At 47.1% G+C, this 22,541-nt stretch overlaps 1 protein-coding gene and 1 long non-coding RNA gene across 4 annotated transcripts in view; one reads left to right on the top strand and one right to left on the bottom strand.

Annotated features, from left to right (window-relative positions):
• Positions 1-590: 590 nt before the first annotated feature.
• KIFC1 (kinesin family member C1) lies at positions 591-15,873 on the bottom strand. 2 transcript variants are annotated; one of them, XM_019456770.2, is made up of 11 exons: positions 15,763-15,873; positions 9,075-9,212; positions 8,847-8,946; positions 8,295-8,348; positions 8,134-8,184; positions 7,536-7,930; positions 5,022-5,801; positions 4,082-4,372; positions 3,908-3,981; positions 3,564-3,639; positions 591-698 (listed from the first exon to the last, which is right to left on the bottom strand). In XM_019456770.2, exons 2-11 carry the CDS (start codon positions 9,099-9,101, stop codon positions 654-656), a joined length of 1,893 nt encoding a protein of 630 aa, XP_019312315.1. In that variant the 5' UTR covers positions 9,102-9,212; positions 15,763-15,873; the 3' UTR covers positions 591-653. The 2 variants fall into 2 exon arrangements, with proteins under 2 accessions (XP_019312315.1, XP_019312314.1); XM_019456769.2 differs by lacking the exon at positions 15,763-15,873 and adding an exon at positions 15,568-15,678.
• LOC128777747 (uncharacterized) overlaps positions 15,788-22,541 on the top strand; it is a 28,656-nt gene continuing 21,902 nt past the window's right edge. For both annotated transcript variants that reach the window (XR_008423100.1, XR_008423099.1), the window contains exon 1: positions 15,788-15,900. This is a non-coding gene — a long non-coding RNA (uncharacterized LOC128777747). The remainder of the gene's footprint in view (positions 15,901-22,541) is intronic.

Here is a 22,541-nt window from a genome sequence, read left to right on the forward strand (position 1 = left end):
TGGGGCGGCGGCCGTTACCGGTTGGCGCGAGCTAGTCAGCGGGCGTGCGTCCCGCCCAGCGCTTCTAGGGCGGGTGCTCAGACCAGGAGAGCTAGTAGCGAGGCAGTGACGCCGCCAAGAGCCAGCCAATGGGCAGCGGGCGGGCCGGCCCTGGCGGTTCGAACGCTAAGGCAGGGAAAGGGCGGGAGGGGAGAGCCAGCAGTTTGTGGGAGGGCGCGCCAGCCCCGCCTCTGGGCTCGGGTTCCCACCTTCCCTTATCCACCAGAGACTTCCCGCGTGGGGCTGGGGTGGCCGGCGGCAAACTAATGAAGGTGGTTGGCTAGTGGGCACATCTCCTAGATGCGGACAACCCGGGAGGGTATGGGAGCCTCAAGCCACCTAGACTGCAGGGGATGGCCTAACGGGGAGAAAAGCTGAAGCCCTTGCCCTGCAGAGCACAAATACTTGGCAGAGTGGACAGTTCCCATTTCTACAGATTTGGGCAATCGCTAATAAAACCTTTATTAAAAGACAAAAAAAACAAAACAAAAAAAACTGTTCTTTATTTGATAGACCCAGGTCATACGGCACCCCTTCCCCCCACCCCCCAATAAAGCATCCCTCAGCTGCCCCATCCCCATCCCTAAACACACACACAGGATCTCGATCAGTCTTCATTTCCTGTTAGCCTGGGCCGTACCAATAACACACTGGTTCACCTGCGGACAGGGGGTTTAGACAAGATTAAAACGTTTTCAGAGTAGCCAAAAGTACAATTTTTCTCCAAGATCACCTCCCACTCCCAATATTAGGGCTGCCCTCAGAAAACACTGAAACCAAGGGCTCTGAAGGCAGGTACAGGCCTCAGTTATGGTTAGTTCTATGCCCATTGACCACACAAAGTCAAAGAGTAGGTGAAAAGGCTTGAGAAGGATGGAAGCCACACACAGGAGCAGAGAGAGATGGAGTGTCCATTTCCAGCAATTTCGTGGCCCAGAGACCCCAAGCCCTAATAAGCTAGATAAAACATGAACAACACTCATTTAGGAATCAAGGCCCCTCAGAAAAATGATCCCAAGTCTAGGGCAGGATTTGTACAAAGTGAATCTAGAATAAAGACTACTTGGGTCCTGTCTAAAGGGCACAGGAGCCAACTTAAAGGAGCTCCCACTGGGCAAAGATGGAGCAATTTGAGCATCAGAAAGAATAATGACTACAAAGGATAGATATCAATACAAAAGCATCTGTAAAATGATACTCCCCCACCCCCCACAAAAACTCACTTGGTTACCTTTGGAAGTTGCCAAGATATCAACTTCTAATACTAGAAATTGATAAAGAATCTAGCATGTATCCTTCATTTCCTATATGTGCAGAATTTCAGAGTAACCAAATAATACATGGTAAAGGAAAGTACTTTCTAGAAGAAATGTGACTACTACGTGTAGAATGGGAAAATTAAACTCCCTAATGAAATAGAAGATCTAGGTATGAACATTGATAAAATCACTAGGTGAAATCACTAGGTCAACAGGGTATTTTCAAATGGATAGATCAAGTTGATAACACCCAAATCCAATGATTGGTTTTTAATTCGTTAAAAGTAGAACAATTAGATATTTAGGTGCCTCCTGCCTCAACAAAAAGTGTATTGCACCATTTAAGTTTTCTTGTCAGGAAATGTGAGACTGATTCAAATTTAATCAAAGCCCCTAAATCTACTAGATAACAAAAATTATGGAAGAAGGAAGCAACCAGCCAAAATCCAGATTTGGTATATTCTACCAGACAAATGACCCTATTTCTTCAACAAATAAGTATCACAAAAGGTCGTGAGATTCTTACAGATTAAAATAAATTTAAGAGACAATCCAACAAAAAGAAATGAGTGGTCCTTGCTTTGATCCCAATTAGAATAAACCTAATATATAAAAGACATTTGAGACAATCAGGTGAAATTTAACAATGTAAATTGGGTATTAGAGGATAGTAAAGAGTTTATGCTTTGGCTGTTAATGATGTTGACAGAACTTTAATTAAACTTGCAAGACAGCAAAGGAAATCCTGATCAAAGCAGAAGACCAGGGCAAGGTGCCAAAGGACCTGACTACTCCCATGGGAGCAACCAATGTCCACTGGGGTAAGCCCGAGTAGAGCAGAAGGGCACGCCTGACCAGAGATCCTGAATAAAGCCAGAACCCTCAGGAAGGGAATAGCCAGAGAAAAAACTACCCTCCAGAGACCAACAGTATGGAGACCTTCTGACTTAACTCTAGTGCAGGGAGCATAAATCTCCTAGAGAATTCATGGCACGGCCCTCCTTCCACCTAATGTTTAAGTGTGTTTTGGGGCCTGAATTCACACTATTTGGAATGGTCTGAAAAAAATGTCTATTTTGGTCCAGAAAATCCCATTTCCAGGAATCTCTCCCTAGATAGATATAACTGGGGTGCCTAGGTGGCTCAGTCAGTTAGGTGTCTGACTCTTGATTTCAGCTCAGGTCATGATCTCACAGTTCATTGGTTCAAGCCTGGGGTCGGGCTCTGCGTAATAGTGAGGAGCTTGCTTGGGATTCTTTCTCTCCCTCTCTCTTTGCCTCTCCCCTGTTCATGCTTTCTCTCTCAAAATAAATAAATAAACATTAAAAAAAAAAAAAAAGATAGTCAGGAGCACCTGGTGGCTCAGTCAGTTAAGCGTTTGACTTCGGCTCTAGTCATGATCTCACTGTTTGTGGGTTTGAACCCCGCATCAGGCTCTGTGCTGACAGCGCAGAGCCTGGAGCCTGCTTCAGATTCTATGTCTCCCTCTCTCTCTGCCCCTCCCCTGCTCATGTTCTCTCTCTCTCTCTCTCTCTCTCTCTCTCAAAAATAAACATTAAAAAAAAAAAAAAAAAAGATGGTCAGGTATAACTAAATAAATACAAGATGACATATGTACAAGGTTAGTCAACATGGCCTTGTTTGTAATAGAAATAAAGTGGAAACAATCCAAGTGTCCAGTAGAGGGAACTGGTGGATAAACTTTGGTGTAGCCACACAACGGAGTCCTAGGCAGACATAAAAATAATGGAATGATCTCTGTGTACTAGTGGGGACTAATCTTGGGGCTGTCTTGATAAGCAAAACAAAGTACAGAACTATATACATATATATACACACACACACACACATATAGATACATATATATATACACACATATGTATATGAGAGAGATCTTTTATATAAAAAAGAATAAGCACATTCATATTGCCTATATTTGCAAAAAGAAACATTGAAAGGATAAGTAAAATGATAAATGAGAAAAATGATAGGGCAGGTAGGGAGAAAGGGGTGGTGGTAAAACTTCATTTGTTGTATATAGCTTTTATATAGTTTTGACCTTTTAACTACCTATTTTTAAAAATTAAAGAACCCAAAAGCCAATAGTTAAAAATGAATCTAGAGAGGTAGTGCCCTGGATGCCTGACAAATGCAAATCCTTTCCAGATGAATGTGCCCTTGGCCTAAAGGACTGAAGGGTCAGAATGGAGAAGCCTACAACCACCCAGGGGTCCTGACAGGGCCTGGGCTTGGTGGTAACTGCACCTTGGAGGCAAAGCGTAGGGAGTTGAGGGACTCGGACACGTTCTCTTCCAGGGGGGAAATGTTCACAAACATGAGCCTGTGGAGAGAAGAGAGGGGGCCAAACCCCAGCATCAGTGGCTGAGTAGAGCCTGGACCAGGTTTCCATTTTCCTACCCCTGACCCCAGCATCACAGTCTCTACCCAATGCCCCCTCCTTTCTAAATCTTATTTATTTAGGTAATCTCTACACCCAACATGGGGCTCAAACTCACGACGCCAAGATCAAGAGTCACATGCTCCTCTGACTGATCCAGCCAGGCACCCCTCCACCCAACCTCTTCTATCCGTCTGTCCCTTTCACTCACATCTTAGCGCTGCCACCCAGAGAGTTCTGCAACAGGTAGGTGAGCTTGCTGTTCCGGTAAGGCACATGGGACTCCTTGAGGGTTGAGGGGGATAGGTGATTAGGATAGGACAGGGTTCAGCATGACCAGCCCCAAACCATCCCAGGTCCCATCTGCCAACATCCCCATGCCCACCTTGTTGCTCAAGGCCATGATGACCAGCCCCAGGGTAGACAAGCTGCTGTTAATGGCTTGGGTTTCCCGAAGGCGTTCCCGCTCCCCAGGGCCAAGGGTTAAGCCAGGGTCTAGCCGCTCACTCCCAGCCAGGTCCACAAGGCTGAGGGGGGCCCCACATTGCAGGCCTCGCCCAGCGTGCTCCCCAGAGATCTGCAGCTGGAACACACTGTGACTGCGTGATGATCGCTCATTCTGGGCTGTGCGGGCCACAGCCCGGTTCTGGTGGGCCAGATGGAGCAGGGCCTCCACCTGGGGATGGGGAACAGCAAGGGGCAAAAGCAGGCAGGGAGTCAACGCATAGCTATATCAGTAGCAATGAACAAGAGTCAGCACCTGCCCTCTTGAAGCTTCCTTTCCAGCCAGTGAAGAAACAAAATAAATAAAACACACAGAATAGCTGAGATACTAAGGAGCAAAATAAAACAGAATAAGGAGTATGTGAAAGTAGGGTGAGAGTTGCAATTTTAGACACAACGGCCAGGAACAGCTTCAGTACTTTAAACTCCTAAGGCAGCGAGGGAGCAAACCACTCTGGGAGAGGAACATTCAGGCAAAGGCCCTGCTACAAGAACGTGACTAGCAGGCTAAAGAACAGCCAGGAGGCCAGCATGGCCAGAGTGAACTGGGCAAGAGGAGTAGTAGGAGCTGAGGCCTGAGATGCAGTGGGCCGGGGCCGGAGAACACCCTGGCACACGCGTCACTCCACTCCCTAGTTCTGTACGACGGACAGATCTACCTTCCAGCCCGCCAGCCAATGCTGATGTGGCGACCCCACCCGCACAACGTACCCTCCCCTCAGCCTTCGACTTTCTCCTGCTCCCTTCTGCATCGACCTGCATCTGATGCCACCCGATCCATTCCTCCCCGTTTTCCAGTCCCAGGACCCATCAGTCCTTACCTCTTTCTCACAGGAGACAGGAACATATCGGGCATTGGTGACGGTAAGCTCCTCGCTTCCTGGCCCTGCCCGGCGAATCTCACACTCACCGCCCTGGCCCTTCCGGGTCCCGGTGGCCAGCAGGTCTCGGACAGTCTCATTATAGATCTCTACATAGCTTGCCACAAAGCTGTAGGTCCAGCCCTGGCTGCCCAGCTCCTGGGCCACGGAGAAGAGATGCCGCAGGGCCCGAGGGATCAGCCCCTCCACCTGGGGGTCTCCCCCAGGCCCACCCTCCATCGTGAAGGTCTTGCCACTGCCTGTCTGGCCGTAGGCAAAGATGCATACTGGGTAGCCATCCAGGGCTGACTGGACAAGCATGGCAATCTCCTCAAACACTTCGTCCTGTCCACTCCCTGGTGGGAAGACCCGGTCAAAGGAGAAGTCATGGCGGGTGGGGGGGGCTGGCGCCCCACTCAGGGTCCCACGACGCTCGTCAGATCGGGAGAGGCTGAGGCGGGTTGGAGGATCAGAGGGCCCACCAGGGCCAGAGGGAAACAGGAGGAAACCAGGGGGTGGGGTGGGCTCCCCTGGAAGGACAGGGCGGACCCGGCAGAACACACGGATATTGCCTTTGAGTTCCTGTAGCTGGTTGTGTAATCGCCGGCGCTCCATCTCTAGCCCATGGAGACGTTCTCCTTGCTCCACTAGTAAGGCCGCCTGGGTTGTAGCCTCCTGGCGCAGAGACGCCACCTCTGCTTGGCTGCCTGACAGAGCTGCTTCTGACGCCTGTAGCCTCCTCTGTCCAGAACGGAACGGACACAGAGGGTGAGACACAACGAGGAATAAGGACAAGTCATGATGAGGTGGGGGATGGAGGTAGGGTGGTCCCTGTTCCCAAGGACTTCAGTCTGGTAAAGAAAGAGGGAAGAAAATAGGAATCATGGTAATAGAATAGGGAGTGCTGTGGGAAGAGCCAGAAGGGGCATAAGGACAATGACATCTAAGCTGACACCCAAAAATACAGGAGTAAACCCAGGAAAAGACGGAGAACAGAAAGAACATTCTGCAGCGAGGGAAGTATATATGCAAAATGGCCTGAAGAGAAGATTGAGGCATCGGAGAAACCGCAAGGAATTCAATCTAGTTGGTGCTCACCAAGGAGTCAAATGGACATGAGAAGAGGAAGAGAGAATGCCATGGAGATTTGGTTTTATTTTTTTATTAAAAAAAATTTTTTTTAATGTTTATTTATGTTTGAGAGAGAGAGACAGGCAGAGTGTGAGAGAGGGAGGGGCAGAGAGAGGGAGAAACAGAACTTGAAGCAGGCTCCAGGCTCTGAGCTGTCAGCACAGAACCCAATGCGGGGCTTGAACTCACGAACCGTGAGATTATGACCTGAGCCAAAGTCGGACGCTTAACTGACTGAGCCACCCAGGTGCCCTGGAGATTTGGTTTTAAATGTTTATTTATTTTGGGGACACCTGGCTGGCTCAGTCAGTTAAGCGTCCAACTTTGTCTCAAGTCGTGATCTCGCGGTCCGTGGGGTTGAGCCCCGTGTCAGGCTCTGTGCTGACCTCTCAGAGCCTGAAGCCTGCTTTGGGTTCTGTGTCTCCCTCTCTCTCTGCCCCTCCCCAACTCACACTGTGTGTGTGTGTGTGTGTGTGTGTGTGTGTGTGTGTGTGTGTGTGTCTCAAAAATAAACATAAAAAGAAACTTTTTTAAATGTTTATTTTTGAGAGAGAGGAAGAGAGAGAAGCAGAGAGAGAGGGACAAAGGATCTGAAGCAGGCTCTGCACTGACAGCAGAAAGCCTGATGCAGGGCTCGAACTCACGAACTGTGAGATCATGTCCTGAGCTGAAGTTGGGCACTCAACTGACTGGGCTACCCAAGCACCCTGACTTTTTAAAAAAAAAATTTTTTTAAGTTTATTTATTTTTGAGAGAGACAGGGACAGCAGAGTTGGGGAAGGGGCAGAGAGAGAGGGAGAGAGGGAGAATCCCAAGCAGGCAGAGTGTGACAGAGAGCCTGCTGTCGGGGCTTGAACTCCCAAAACTGTGAGATCATGACCTGAGCTGAAACCAAAAGTCGGACACTTAACCGACTCAGCCACCCAGGCACCCCACGATTATTATTATTATTTTAAGTAGGCTTCATGCCCAGCACAGCCCAACGCAGGGCTTGAACTCACGACCCAGAGATCAAGACCTGAGCCGAGATCAAGAGTCAGATGCCTAACCGACTGAGCCACCCAGGCACCCCTGACATGGAGACTTTTGATCAGGAAAGAAAGAGAGAAAGACAGAGGGGGAGACAGAGGATGAAGGGAGACACAGATCCAGGTGGGAGCTATGAAAGCAAGAAGGACAGGGAGAAGCAGGGCAGAAATAAGACACAGTCAGGGGTGGGCTGGGGTGGAGGTTAGAGGACAGACGTGTACTGCCAAAGAAAGGCAGGCAGGGACCCTAAGCCCAAAGAGACTTCAGGGTAACCCAGAAAGAAGGGTTAGCATTTGGTGAGAAGGTGGTCCTTACCTCCTGCTCCTCCAGCCGGGCGGCCAGTCCCCTTCGCTCCTCCTGCAACCCCAACTGTTCTTTCTGGAGCTCTTGCACCAAGCCCTGCTGTGTGCCCAGCTGCTCTTCTAGCTCCAGGACACGGGCCCTTAGGTTCCCCAATTCCTGTTGGCCCTGCTCGGCCTGGGCCTGCACCCTGGCCAACTCCCCTTCCAGTGTCCTGCATTCTGCCCCCAGGGACTTGGCCTGTTGTTGGGCCTCCCGGAGCTGGTCCTGTAGCTGTTGGTTCTCCTGGTCCAATGTCTGAGTCCTCTCACGACAGCATTTCAGCTCTGCATTTAGGTCACATAACTGACCCTTTAAGTCCCAGGCCGGACGTTTGGTGGGTTTCCTCCCTCCCAGCACGGGAGCAGCCGCTAACATGGCACAGAAAGGGCAGGGTCAGGGAGGCCTTGGCTTTCTGCCTCTCCTCCCTCCTAGGCTTTAAGGCCTCCACACATCCTGCTATATCTCTTTTCCCTCCAGACAGGGAGGAGACCAGATGGATGTTTTGGGGTACTCATCATCTCCTCTCTTCCCTGTCCCAGCCCCTCACCTAGTGGTTATGTTTGTCACCTACCTCCAGGCTTCTGGGCAGGAGCAGCAGGGCCTGGTTTCTGATTCTTCAGCACTAGAGAATTGGGGAGTTAACATACGGAATCAGCACGGGGGTCCTTTACACACCCTCCCTTTACACACACCCCAAATCTCTTCTCAGCCCCAGCTCTGAAGCACTACTACCTGTGGCAACAGCTGTGGAACATCGGGGTCCCGTCTTCTTGGGAACTTTTGGAGCTGTCAGGAGATGGGGGAGAGGAAAAAGAACAACCAGTCTCAGGATGGTGTGAACTCTGGCTGGGCCAGGGGCAGAGGAGTTGCGTTTTCTGAGGATTAGAAATAAGACAGCTTCCCTCTTCCCTGAAGTGTGGCCAGCTTCTAAAGGTATCCTTCCCAGGACCAGGAATCACACAATACCCCAAGAAAAAGTTGGACCAAGATAAGCAAAAAAAGAACACGGGGCAGAACCACATGTCAAGTATGCTACCATTTATGTAAAAAATATTGGAGACATGTCCATGATAGAACACCCCTGGAAGGACATACAGTTGCTCCTGGGGAAGGGACCTGGTGGCTGGGGGACAGAGGTAGGAGGGAGACTTTTCACTGTATAATGACTTTGGAATTTTGAAACAAGTGAAACATATTACCTATTCAAAATATGCTAAAATTGAAAGAAATCTGAAGAGCACTGGACTTCCATTCCCTTGGTTTCTGTTCACCCCTAGAGCCCACCTGTGGTCTGGCCTTGTGTCTGTGCCACTGTGGTGAGGGCTGGTGCTCTGGGGCGGGATGTGGCAATTTTGGTCACTGTGTCCAGGCCTCGTGTCCTTTTCTGGAGAAAGACAAGAATGGGGTCCATTTACTCTCCCTGATTGAGTTAGACACGCACACTCTCTGTCCCTCTCTCTCACACACACATACACGTACATGTACATGTAAAGCTTTCCAAACCCAGCTTACCTTCTCAGGCTCCAAGGCATCCTCCATCTGGTCAGGCCCCCTCTTAAACCTGGTTCCCGGAAGAGGCAGCCGAGAAGGAGCCTTGACCGGGGGTCTTTTTAGCTGTATGTTCCCCCTCACTTCCAACAAGGGGGACCTCTGTTGGGAAAAGAGAGAAGCTTTAGACAACTCCCTGGAGCCCAAATGTCCCAAGAACTCCCCTTCTTGGCCCCCCCACCCAAACTCTTAACCACCAACAAGCACTGAGTACCTCTTGGGCACAAACTGGGGCCCACAGATTATGTGCCAGCCAAAAGGCAAAGAGAGAAGTGGGACATAATGCAAAAGTGGGAGAAATCTCTAAGGGAAAAGCTGGACAGACGACGCTAAACTTCAGCTAACTTTAAGGGTAGTTACTTAAATAAGCAGAAAGAAATGGACATTGTTTTCAGAGGGCAAAACCTCAAACATGCACATGATACGGCTGGGAGACCACCGGGCTCTTTGAGCTAGAATGGAGAATCATAAGGGAGAGAGTGGAAGAAAGATAAGGCTGAAGACTAGATGGGAGGAGCAGGTAACATTTTAGAAATTGTTTTAAATACTTCATCTGTATCAGCTTCTTAATCCTTACAGCAGCCCACTGAGAAGTGCTATTATTAGCCTCATTTTGCAGATGAGAGAAGGAAGGCACTGAGAGGGAAAATAGCTTGTCTAAGGTCATCAGCCAGTGAAGGGCAGAGCCAGGGTTAGAATCTACACAGTCTGGTTCCGGAGGCCATGTTTTTAACTGCTAGGGCTGTGATGCCAGGCCTAGGGAAGAGTTTCATCTTTAGCCTTGCATATGTGGAGAACCAGATACAGCTTCTGATTGGGCATGTGAAAAATATACAAAAGAGCCTATTTATAAAAAATAATGAGGTTGACTTGCATGGAGAAGACTCAGAAGTCGCATGACCCAGTTTGGAGACCACCAGAGTCAGGTAAAAGGTGGGGACGGTGGGAAAGAAAGAGAGTGCCTCTCCAAAGCATCTCAATTCAGTGTCTGGGGATTATGTCCACTCCATGGCTACTCCTGTCTAGGGTGACCAACCATTCTGGTTTGCCCAGGACTAAAGGGTTTCTGAGGACACAGAACATTTCTGTGCTAAACACAGGTCCTTCCTATGCAAACCCTACTCCTACCCCACGATCAGGAGAACGCCACGTATACAGAACAACTTCTGATCTTCATGAGAGTTAACTTTTATTTACTATTATTTTATTTTATCATTTCATTTCATTTCATCTCATCTCATTTCATTTCATTTTTGAGAGCAAGAGACTGAGCGTGAGTGGGGGAAGGAGCAGAGAGAGAGGGAGATACAGAATCTGAATCAGGCTCCAGGCTCTGAGCTGTCAGCACAGGGTCCACGCGGGGCTTGAACCCACAAACCGTGAGATCATGACCTGAGCCAAAGTCGGACACCTAACCGACAGAGCCACCCAGCCACCCCAGAAGAGTTAACTTTTACTTCCAAGGCGTCTTCTCTGTCTTTCAGCTTACTTCATTCACTCGATATTTACCTAGTGCCTGTTATGTGCCAGGAAATGATCTGGGTTTGGGAGTAACCAAACCACCAGATGTGGTCCCTGCCCTCAAAATGCTCATAGAAAATGGTGAAGAGAAACATTTAAAGAGAGCATTAAAACTTTACTGAGTGCTATCATAAAAAGTGCCCAGGGGAGGGGATGGGCATATAGTTCAGATGGGGAGAGTGTCAGAGAACACTTCTAAAAACTCTTTTTAGGCAAAAACCTTGAGGATGAGTTGGCCTGATGGCTTGGGCCAAGGACGAGCATCCTAGGCAGAAAGCAAGGAAGGGGGTGCACACAAGGAATGTCAGGTTATTGTGTTCAGCTGACATATGGAGTGTGCACAGAAAGTGGGGAGGTGAAGGCAAGGATTATGGCAGTTGGCATGCCATGATAAGGACGACAAGTGTTTACTGAAGGCAAGAGGGACCCTGATGATTTTTAATTGGGAAACTAATATGACTAGATTTGTACCAGAAAAGCAAGTGAAGCAATGTGAAGAATGAATGGAAGCAGAAGATGAGGGCTATGACAGGCAGAGAGAATGCATCACTCCTTTCGTCCTTCATTCAACAAGGATTTGTGGCACTCAGATTTTTTGCAAGACTGCTCTGTACCAGACGTTGTTTTAGAAGCTGGGGTAAGAGTAATGGACAAAATCCCTGCCCTCCCAGAGCTTACTTTCTAGGGCAGCCTTTCCAAACTGGAGTACAAGATAATTAAGCTCTAAAAAAACAATCCACTTTCTTAACTCTCCCAAGGAAATACACATCTCTCAGTATTCCGGATGCAACAGAGAGAAGTTAATCATTAGATGTAAAGAATGCACTGGGGCAAGAGCTTAATTTTCATAGAAGTCAGTCGAGAAGCGCTGTTTTAGGAGATTAAGGGCTAAAAAGAAATGCATCTGAGAGAGGCCACCCTCTCTTGGGTTCCCCCTCTCTCATGGAAGGTTCTCCTCATTTCTCCAAACTTGAATGGTGGTCTTTCTGTTCTCAGTGGGAATGAAAAGGAGGGGCTGGCTTACTGGAAACCAAGTATTGACCTAACTAGGAGCTGGCTTGGCAGTGAGGGAGATGGGGGAAACCGGGACACCAAGATGCCTGTCATGGTTCCAACAACCAAGAGAACAAGAGGAAGGGCTGGTTTTCTTTTGTCTTTTAATTAAGCTTTTCATTTAAAAATCATTGCAGATGGTGGCTCAGGTGGTTGAACATCCAACTCTTGATTTCTACTCAGGTCCTGATCTCGGCGTTCATGAGACTGAGCCCCACATAGGGCTCTGCGCTGACAGCACGAAGCCTGCTTGGGATTCTCTCTCTCCCTCTCTCTCTGCCCTCCCCACTTGCACTCTGTCCCTCTCTCAAAACAAATAAACATTAAAAAAAAAATCACTGCAGATTCACATAAAGTTGTAAGAAACATCACGGAGAATGTGATATATTCAAGGATGTTCACAGAGCCAGCCAGGTGCACCTCAATACATTTTTAAAGGAATGAAATTTGATGTCTACCAGCAGGGGAATACTTAAATAAACTGATATATCCAAACCATTGGCTTCTATACAAATAAAAAGCCCCCACCCCAAAAAAAGGAGGTGTCATTTTTTGTTCTGTTGCCTACAGAAATGTACGTATACAAAGAATGTTTTTTAATCAATTTAGATTAATCAAATGTATTTTTTTTATCTTTTTTTTTAAGTTTATTTTTCTCAGAGAGTGTGCACAAGAACAGGGAGGGGCAGAGAGAGAGAGAGGGAGAGAGAGAATTCCAAGCAGGCTCTGCACAGTCAGCGCAGAGCCTGATGCAGGGCTCAATCCCACCCATTGTGAGATCATGACCTGAGCCAAAATCAAGAGTCGGATGCCCAACCAACGGAGCCACCCAGATGCCCCCAAATGTAGTGTTAAAACCAAAGTTTTCTTTAAGTATTCCAAGGCTACACACTGAATTTTGTTATAACCAATGCCCTTTGTTCTCTCTACACTGCCACAATGGATCTACTAAAGACCTAACTCCCCGGAATTTGTGTGGGCTCTGAAAAATGTATTCAAAGGTTTATTTATTAAGGAAAACTCTAAAGAGTTTAGTGTTTATTTTTCTTCCGTCTATAATATAAAGCCAGGCACAATGACTCCCAACTTTCCACAATGAGAAGCATAAGAGAAATGTTTCCCCTCAACGTGCACATCAGATCCTACTCTCCTCATCTACTAAGTAAGAGCCCTACCAATCCTTCCTTTTCTCCTCTACACCATCGGCTTTTCACTCCACTGGATCATTCCTACCTGCTACAACACATGCTATTGTTGTAAAGAGTTTCTTGACTCTACTTTCCCTGCTAGTATTTTCTTTGTTGCCCTTTGCAGCAAAACTCAAAAGTGCTATCTACGTAGCATTCACTATGTCCAGATTCTCTCCTAAACCCATCCCAATCAGGCCTTCACTCTCCCCATTTCACCAGAACCATTCTCCTCAAGGTCACAAGGTCACTCTCCTCATGTTGCTAAGTCAACTCTGCATCTTCCCTTTCCTTGACCCATCAGCAGCATTTGATACAACTACTCACTCCCTCTTCCTTAATACACTTCCTTCATTTAGCTTCCAGGAGACCATCCTCTCTTGGGTTCCCCATCTCTCATGGAAGGTTCTCCTCATCTCTACAAACTTTAATGGTGGTCTTTCTATTCTCTATCCACATTCCAGTCCACTCTCACGGCTTTAAATACCATCCATATACTGACCACTCCTAGATTTATATCTCCAGCCCAGACCTTGCTCCTGAACTTCTATGCAACTGTCTCCTCAATGTGTCCACTTGAAGTCTAATAAATATGCCAAACTTACATCCAAACTCACCTCCTAACATCCAAACCCCCTTCAAACTCACTCCTCTTACAGCTTTGTCCATCTTAGTCAATATAATTACATCTTCCAGTTGTTCAAGCCAAAAAACCCCAAGGCCTCCCATTTTATTACATTCCATATCTAATGCCAGCAAAGGATGACAGAATCTGACCATGTGTTACTCTTTCCACTGCTACTACCCTGATCCATGTCACCATTATCTCTCAGGTTATCACTTGCCACTGGTTATCAACTGGGGGTGATTTTACTCCCGACAGGACATTTGGCAACGTCTGGAGACAATTTGTCATTGATTAGGTGGGAGCTGCTACCAACATCTAGTAGGTAGAGGCCAGGAACACTGAGAACATCAGACGATGTACAGGACAGCCCCCCACAGTAAAAATGTCAGTAGTACAGAAGTTGAGAAAAGCTGCTGTATTCCTCACAGTTCTCCTTGTTTCTATCCTGACCCCCTACCTCTACGCTCAATGTGGCAGCCAGTGACCCGCTTAAAATGTAACACAGATCTTATCTCTGCTTAAAATCATCCAATGATTTCCCATCTCTCTCAGAGTAAAAGTCAAAGCCCTCACAATGGTTCCTACAAGAAGCAGTGGGGTCAACAATCCCACTCTCCATTATCTGACTTCCCTTCCAACAACTTGCCCCCTCGCTCACTCCATTTTAGCTTTGTTTTACAGTTCTTTAGGACTTGGCTCTAGTAGATTTCCTCGGCCTGGATTGCTCTTCCTTCAATATCCACTAGCCTTTGTCCCTCACTTCCTTCAAAGCCTTTATTCAAGGCTCACCTTCTTAATAATGGAGCTTACCAAGACCATTCTATTTAATACTCCATCCTGACAGTTGGCCTCCCCTCCTCCCTCTTAATCTGCTCAGATTTTTCCTTTTCTCCATTGAATTTAACACTTTTTTAAAAGTTTATCTTTGAGAGAGAGCGTGCACGTGCAAAAGTCGGGGAGAGGGGCAGAAAGAGAGAGAGAGAAAACCCCAAGCCCCACATGGGGCTTGATCCCACAAACCATGAGATCATGACCTGAGCCAAAATCAAGAGTCTGGATGCTTAACTGACTGAGTCATCCAGGTGCCCCCAGCACTTATCACTTTCTAAGAGAGTTATATAACTTATGACATATTTCCTGTCTCCCCATAAAATAACAGCTTTCCATAGAACAACATCTATAGAGATGACAGGGATTTGTCTTGTTTATTGCTGCATCCCAAGTATCTACAACTGGGCATGGTACATAATAGGTGCTCAGTAAATATTCTACGCATACATATGAGAAGGCTTCTACTATTTTTCGCTGTCACATCATACTGCTCTGCTCTTTAGTTGTCAGGACACAAAGAGTATCTCTTCAGGTTGAAACTTGACTCTGGAAAAATCTGAATGTGAAATACTAACAAACAGAGCATCCAGGGAGGAGCCTTTTTCTGGCACCAAAAGTCAGTACACTCTGGCTGTCACACATCTTTCTCCACTGGACAGGGGAGGCTGCAGATGGTTGTGGGGTGCAGTGGCACTGATAAGAGAAGAAACTAAGTCAACCAGCCTCAGGGGGCAGAGATCGCTGTAAAATCTGGGGAAGGAAAGAGAATGAGTCCTTCAGTTCAGATTACCCCATTCCCTCTATCCCCTTTCTACACTCCGAAGCGAAGGCAACCAGGAGAGGTCAGGAAAGAACACCAGCAGGGATTTGGCCTCAGGCACCATTTCCCCAGAGGTAAACGGAATCTCAGGACTCTGCCTTCTCAATCACGGACTGCAATCGTCGGTACGAATGGAGAAGTGGGTACCAGTCAGACAATCCTGAGAATTCGAAACGGGAAATCCTGGAGACACGAAAGCGAGGAAAGGTGTTTTGAGACTCCCTGAAATTGGAGGAGGGCAGGCAGACGTACACTCAGACTTTCTGGGGCTGCTCCCTGCCTTCTCCCTCCCTCACCCCTTTCCAATGCGTGGGGACGCGCGGACCTTCGCCTTCCAAGCCGGCAGGACCAAGGCCGGCCGGGAGCCAAGGGCTCGTCAGCATCGGGGGCAGGAGATCCAAGGCGGCTCTTACTCACCTGCGGCTCCATGTCCAGCACCGTGCCGCACGTGCCAGGGGACCACAATAGAAGAGGACAGGGCGCCGGGACTCCTGGGACCCACGTTCTCTCGCCAGCTCGCGACACAAGGGACGCGCGCTCCGGAATCCAGCGATTACCAGCCTAGCGCCACACCCGCCACTTTTGAATTCCAACCGCCGCTACCCTTCTCACCTCCCTCCGCACTCAGGGGCCAATCGTCGCCGTCGCCACAGCCGAGGGCCAATCGCAGCGCCCTCCGCCTCCCGAGGCCACACCCCGCCAAGCCGGCACCTTGTCCTTCCTGCTTCGCAGGCCTGGGGAGGCCGCCTGGTTAGTCACGCTTCCGGCTCCACTTCCACCTCTCTTACCCACCCCTCCTCTAGCAGTAGTTCCTCTGGGCTTCCGGTCGGCCCGTAGCCGGAGGGCTTTAAGTCGGAAAATGCCTGGAACGCGCCGCTCGAACGTAGCTGGTGTGGGGGCAAACCGCTGGAGGGAAGGAATCACGCGTGCGCAAACGAGGACCCGTTTAGGGCGAGGGACGAGACGAGCTCCCCCTAGCGACTGCAGCAGGGAGCGCACTAGTTAACCCCTACTGGATAGTTGTGATTGCGGTTGGTTGCGCGGCGTTTTCGAGTGGGAGCTGGATCCCTCCCGCGAATGTGAGGGTGGCTGCATCTGCCCCTTCCCCAGTCATTTTTGTCATTTTTCACCAAGCTTAGGGACCGTGGGTGCAACTTGGCGCTCCATGGGAGCCCGACGGTGGGGATTCGAGGTTCAGAGTAGTTTTCTCTGCAGTCCCCCTCTTCACCCTACCTCCTCGGTACCTGGGCGCTAATACTGGAGCTGGCTTAGGAGCCTCGAACCCACAGAGGGCATACTGCTTACATTATGGAGTATTTTATGCTTTTCAGGCTGTCTGCACGTGCATTGTCTCTTAATCGCTAAATTCATTGAGCTCTTACTATGTGTCAACCGTTTTTGCATCTCTTATCTGCAAGCTGGACAAAGGAGACGAGGCTTAGGAAGGTTAAGTAACAAGTTCAAGGTCATACTGCTGATTAGGAGTGGATCTGGATTCCTTTAGCTTCAAAGTCCAAGCTATCCGTTACCTCACACTACCTCTAACAACCTTTGTGTCGAGAACAACCAAACCTTACCTGTGAGTAATTTGCAGAGTGATTCTACAGCGTGTATTCATCTGAGTTCCCAACGAACCTGGAGATAGGCAGGACAGGAAATTTGATGAGACTGAAAGGCACAGGGAAATCTGTCTTGGTGCATTTTGGGGAATCAAGAGAACTGGAACATAAGCCACCTATCTTCTAAGGCACTGTTTTAACTTGAATTCAACCTGCTTGTGGAGAGAGCAGACTGTGAGGAGACAAAATGTCTGAAAACCCTGTTGTCATCCCCCAATCTTTAACAGCCTAGGAAACCTACAAAAAGCAGGAGCTTGAAAAGAGAGAGGGGTGATGGAGGAAACAAGGAGACCAAGACTTTTTATTTTTTTAATGTTTATTTTTGAGAGAGAGTGCACAAGTGGGGGAGGGCCAGAGAGAGAAGGGGACAGAGGATCATGACCTGAGCCAAAGTCAGCCACTCAACTGACTGAGCCACCCAGGGGCCCCAAGGACACCAACATGTAATGGATGGGTAAAGAAGGAGAATTGAGAAGAAACATACAGCAAAAGGCATTTCTCAAAAATTAATGTTAGACTAGGAGAAATATGGACGCATACTTTAAAGGGGAAGCAGTTTATTCGTGTCAATTGATGCATAAAAACTACTCAAAACATTCAGCATCTATTGATACAAAAGAACACCCCATAACCTGATGAAGGATATCTTCAAAAACCCTACAGCACACATCACAGTAATGATGCAATGTTGAAAGCATTTCTGCTAAGGTGAGAAACACCAGGGTGGCTCAGTTAGTTAGGCATCAGCCTCCTTTTTCATCCAGCTCAAGTCATGATCTCACTGTTCCTGAGGTTGAGCCCACACGTCAAATCTCCGCCTAGGATTCTCTCTCTCCCTTTCTCTCTGCACCCCCTTCAAAATAAATGAATAAACTTAAAAAAAATTACATTCAAAACAACACTTTACTCACAATGCCCATTTCTCTAGTGACTTTCAGAAATTACTTAGATATTGCACAGAAAAATATTTTTTCAATAAAAATATGCCATTTGGTTACATGAACACATACATATATAAGTCAAGCTGTACACTTTATTTATTCACTTTATGTTTGTTTCTTAAAAAAACTTTTTTTAACGTTTATTTTTGAGACAGAGAGAGACAGAGCATGAACAGGGGAGGGGCAGAGAGAGAGGGAGACACAGAATCTGAAACGGGCTCCAGGCTCTGAGCTGTCAGCACAGAGCCCGACACGGGGCTCGAACTCACGGACCGTGAGACCTGAGCCAAAGTCGGACGCTTAACCAACCAAGCCACCCAGGTGCCCCTATTCACTTTATGTTTGGTTGCAATAAAAATTTTATTTTTTTGTCTCAAAAGTTTTTATGAGTAATTGTTGTTGTTGTTGTTTTTTAATTTACATGCAAGTTAGTTAGCATCTAGTGCAACAATGATTTCAGGAGTAGATTCCTTAATGTCCCTTACCCATTTAGCCCATCCCCCCTCCCACAACCCCTCCAGAAACCCTCTGTTTGTTCTCCATATTTAAGAGTCTCTTATATTTTGTCCCCCTCCCTGTTTTTACATTATTTTTGCTTCCCTTCCCTTGTGTTAATCTGTGTCTTAAAATCCTCATATGAATGAAATCATATATTTGTCTTTCTCTGACTGACTACTTTCACTTAGCATAATACCTTCTAGTTCCATCCATATAGCTGCAAATGGCAAGATTTCATTCTTTTTGATTGTCAAGTAATACTCCATTGTATAGATATACCACATCTTCTTTATCCATTTATCCCTCGATGGACATTTGGGCTCTCTCCATACATGGGCTATTGTTGATAGTGCTGAGATAAACATTGGGAAGCGTGTGCCCCTTCGAAACAGCATACCTATATCCCTTGGAGAAATGCCTAGTAGTGCAATTGCTGGGTCATAGGGTAGTTCTATTTTTAGTTTTTTGAGGAACCTCCAAACTGTTTTCCAGAGTAGCTGCACCAGTTTGCATTCCCACCAACAATGCAAAAGAGATCCTCTTTCTCTGCATCCTTGCCAACATCTGTTGTTGCCTGAGTTGTTAATGTTCGCCATTCTGACAGGTGTGAGGTGGTATGTCATTGTGGTTTTGATTTGTATTTCCTTGATGATGAGCGATGTTGAGCATTTTTTCATGTGTCAGTTGGCCATCTGGATGTCTTCTTTGGAGAAGTGTCTATTCATGTCTTTTGCCCATTTCTTCACAGAATTATTTTTTGGGTGTTGATAAGTTCTTTATAGATTTGGGATACTAACCCTTTATCTGATATTTCTTTGCAAGTATCTTCTCCCATTCTGTCGGTTGCCTTTTAGTTTTGCTGATTGTTTCCTTCGCTGTGCAGAAGCTTTTTATGTTGATGAGGTCCCAATAGTTCATTTTTGCTATTGTTTCCCTTGCCTCTGGAGACATGTTGAGTAAGAAGTTGCTGTGGCCCAAGTCAAAGAGGTTTTTGCCTGCTTTCTCCTCAAGGATTTTGATGCCTTCCTATCTTACATTTAGGTCTTTCATCCATTTTGAGTTTATTTTTGTGTATGGTGTAAGAAAGTGGTCCAGGTTTGGGGCGTCTGGGTGGCTCAGTCTGTTGAGTGTCTGACTTCAGCTCAGGTCATGATCTTGCTGTCTGTGAGTTCAAGCCCCCGTCAAGCTCTGTGCGGACAGCTCAGAGCCTGGAACCTACTTCAGATTCTGTGTCTCCCTCTCTCTCTGCCCCTCCTTGACTCATGCTCTGTTTGTCTCTCTCTGTCAAAAATAAATAAACATTGGGGTGCCTGGGTGGGTCAGTCAGTTGAGTGTCCGACTTCAGCTCAGGTCATGATCTCGCTGTCTGTGAGTTCGAGCCCCACATCGGGTTCTGTTCTGACAGCTGAGAGCCTGGAGCCTGCTTCCAATTCTGTGTCTCCCTCTCTCTGTCCCTCTCCCCCTCACGTTCTGTCTCTTTCTCTCAAAAATAAATAAACATTTAAAAAAATTAAAAAAAGAAAGTGGTCCAGGTTCATTTTTCTGCATGTCGCTGTCTAGTTTTCCCAGCACCACTTGCTGAAGAGACTGTCTTTATTCCATTGGATATTCTTTCCTGCTTTGTCAAAGATTAGTTGGCCATATATTTGCGGGTCCATTTTCTGGGTTCTCTATTCTGTTCCATTGATCTGAGTGTCTGTTCTTGTGCCAATACCATACTGCCTTGATGATTACAGGTTTGTAATACAGCTTGAAGTCCGGGATTGTGATGCCTCCTGCTTTGGTCTTCTTTTTCAAGATTGCTTTGGCTATTCAGGGTCTTTCCTGATTCCATACAAATTTTAGTATTGTTTGTTCTAGCTCTGTGAAGAATGCTGGTGTTATTTTAGTAGGGATTGCATTGAATATGTAGATTGCTTTGGGGAGTATTGACATTTTAACAATATTTGTTCTATCCAAGGATCATAGAATCTTTTTCCATTTTTTTTGTGTCTTCTTCAATTTTTTTCATAAGCTTTCTATAGTTTATAGATTCAGTGTATAGGTTGCAATAAAAATTTTAATAAAAATATATGATTTGCAATAGCAACCGAAATATAAAGTACTTGAGAATAAATTTAACAATAGGTGTACAGGCCCTTTGTAGATAAAATGATAAGGCTTTACTGAAAGATATTAAAGAAAATCGAAATTAATGGAGAGAGATACTGTGCACTTAGAAGAACGACCTGATATTGTAAAGATGTCCGTTCTCTCCATGACCTCAGTGTGGGGCCAAGGGGGATGATAAGAGTCCTCTATGCCCAGTCCTGGTACAGTCTCACCCATCTGCCCATCTCAGGAGCAGACTGAGTGGGACAGCCCTTGGTGGGCCTTTACTCCTCCCCAGAGATTTCCTCCTGCAAGCTGAGGAGTTTTTCTTACCTTGCAAATCACATTCCTGAATCCCTCATCCCTTTCTCCCCCTGCTTCCCTTTCTGGCTTGTCTCACCCTTTGCAGATCTCTCCACAGATGGCAAGGTGGGCTGTAAAGTTAACCTTGATTATGTCTAAAAGATGTCAACCCTTCACACACCCCCCATCCTACCCCAGCAAATTCTTGTGTTCGCCTTCCTGGAAGGTGTGTTACTTAGCCCCTCACCCTTGCACGTATTCTGCCTCTGTTACCCTCTCCCACAAAATTTGTTGTCACTGCTTTGGTCCTCAGCCCCCTTGGTCTCAGAGTAGGGTGACAATCCAGCAGTTCTGTGACTATACTAAAAACCACTGGTTTGTACGTTTTAATTTTGTTAATGTTTATTCATTTTTTTAGAGAGAGACAGACAGACAAACATAGTGCAAGTGGAGGAGGGGCAGAGAGAGAGGGAGACACAGAATCTGAAGCAGGTTCCAGGCTCTGAGCTGTCAGCACAGAGCCCGACGCGGGGCTGGAACTCACAAACTGTGAGATCATGAACTGAGCCTAAGTCGGACGCTTAATTGGCTGAGCCACCTAGGCACCCCTGATTTGTACATTTTAAAAGGTGAATTTTATTTCTCCAAACTATTATGAAAAGCTTTAATAGGCCATTCGGCTTTCAAGTACAATTCATTCAACATTTTTGAAGTGCCCACTCATACCATGTATACTCTGCTAGGCTTTGAAGAAGGAGACACACACAGTCTCTTTCCTATCAGAGCTACAAGTTGGGGAGTAAAGGGGAGACAGACAACAAAATATTAGCATATGGTAGAAGGAAGACAAGTGCTGTTGGATCACCTTTCTCAGAAGTGAGGAGTTGGAGAAAGATTTCCAGGGGAAGCTCTCATCTCAGCTGTGTGAGCAGCGAGATAAAATAAGCACGCAGAAAAAGTAGCTTCCATCTCGAAGGAGTGGAGTTGTGGTTACAGGCCAGGAGCTGAGGTCCCAAAGGATGGGTCGAGCTTTGTGGGTCTGAGAGGACCCAGCCAGAGGTGATTGATTTCCCCTAAAGTTATTCTCCCTTTATCCCAGGGTTTTATTTGGTAACACAACCAAGGCATAGATAGATACCGGTCCTGTGAGGTAGAGACCCACTCATCACCACAGAGTAAGTCATGGCAAGGAGTAGGCCTGTGGTCTATTCTGGAGAAGGAGGGCTCCAGTTTTTCCCACAGTGTCCCGGCACTGCGGTGACTCCCAGATCCTCGTCTACAGCCTCTAGGGGAAAGGGTGCAGAGAAGCTCTCCAGGGGCCTCCACAAGCTCACCTTCCGGGAACACAGCAGAAGAGGAGCCCTATTCCAGGCCACTTGCCCCAAATCCACAAGTGACAGTCATGGGTGTTTCTTCAGGCACCAAGATTTGAGTAGCCCACGGGAGAAGAACATAACTACCATTAGGTCTGAGGTGCACTATCAGCCTTTTGTTCCCCAGGGAAAGAAGTATTTGGAGCAGGAGAAAAACCACTAATATTGTCGAGGCTGTGTAGGAAGTGAAGCCCAAGATGGCATGAAGACCGGGCAATTCAAGGTGTGCCAGGGCACGGGGCGTACTTTCACATTTTGTACCGCACGAATGCATTACACAATAAGATGAAAAGAAAATGAGAAAAACGAAATATGCCTCCCTGTCAGATTGGTACTCCCATACATTATTGGTACTTCTTTTCTAGAAGTTTAGGAAACTTGAAAGTGCCAACATCTCTTTTTGTTTTTCTTAATGTTTATTTATTTTTGAGGAGTGGGGGAGACACAGAATCCGAAGCAGGCTCCAGGCTCCGAGCTGTAAGCACAGAGTCCGATGCGGGGCTCGAACCCACAAACCGTGAGATCATGACCTGAGCCGAAGTTGGACGCTTAACCGACCGAGCCAC

Source organism: Panthera pardus, unplaced genomic scaffold (genome assembly GCF_024362965.1).
Source record: "Panthera pardus isolate Hobbes unplaced genomic scaffold, ASM2436296v1 HiC_scaffold_17, whole genome shotgun sequence".
Taxonomy (NCBI): Eukaryota; Metazoa; Chordata; class Mammalia; order Carnivora; family Felidae; genus Panthera; species Panthera pardus.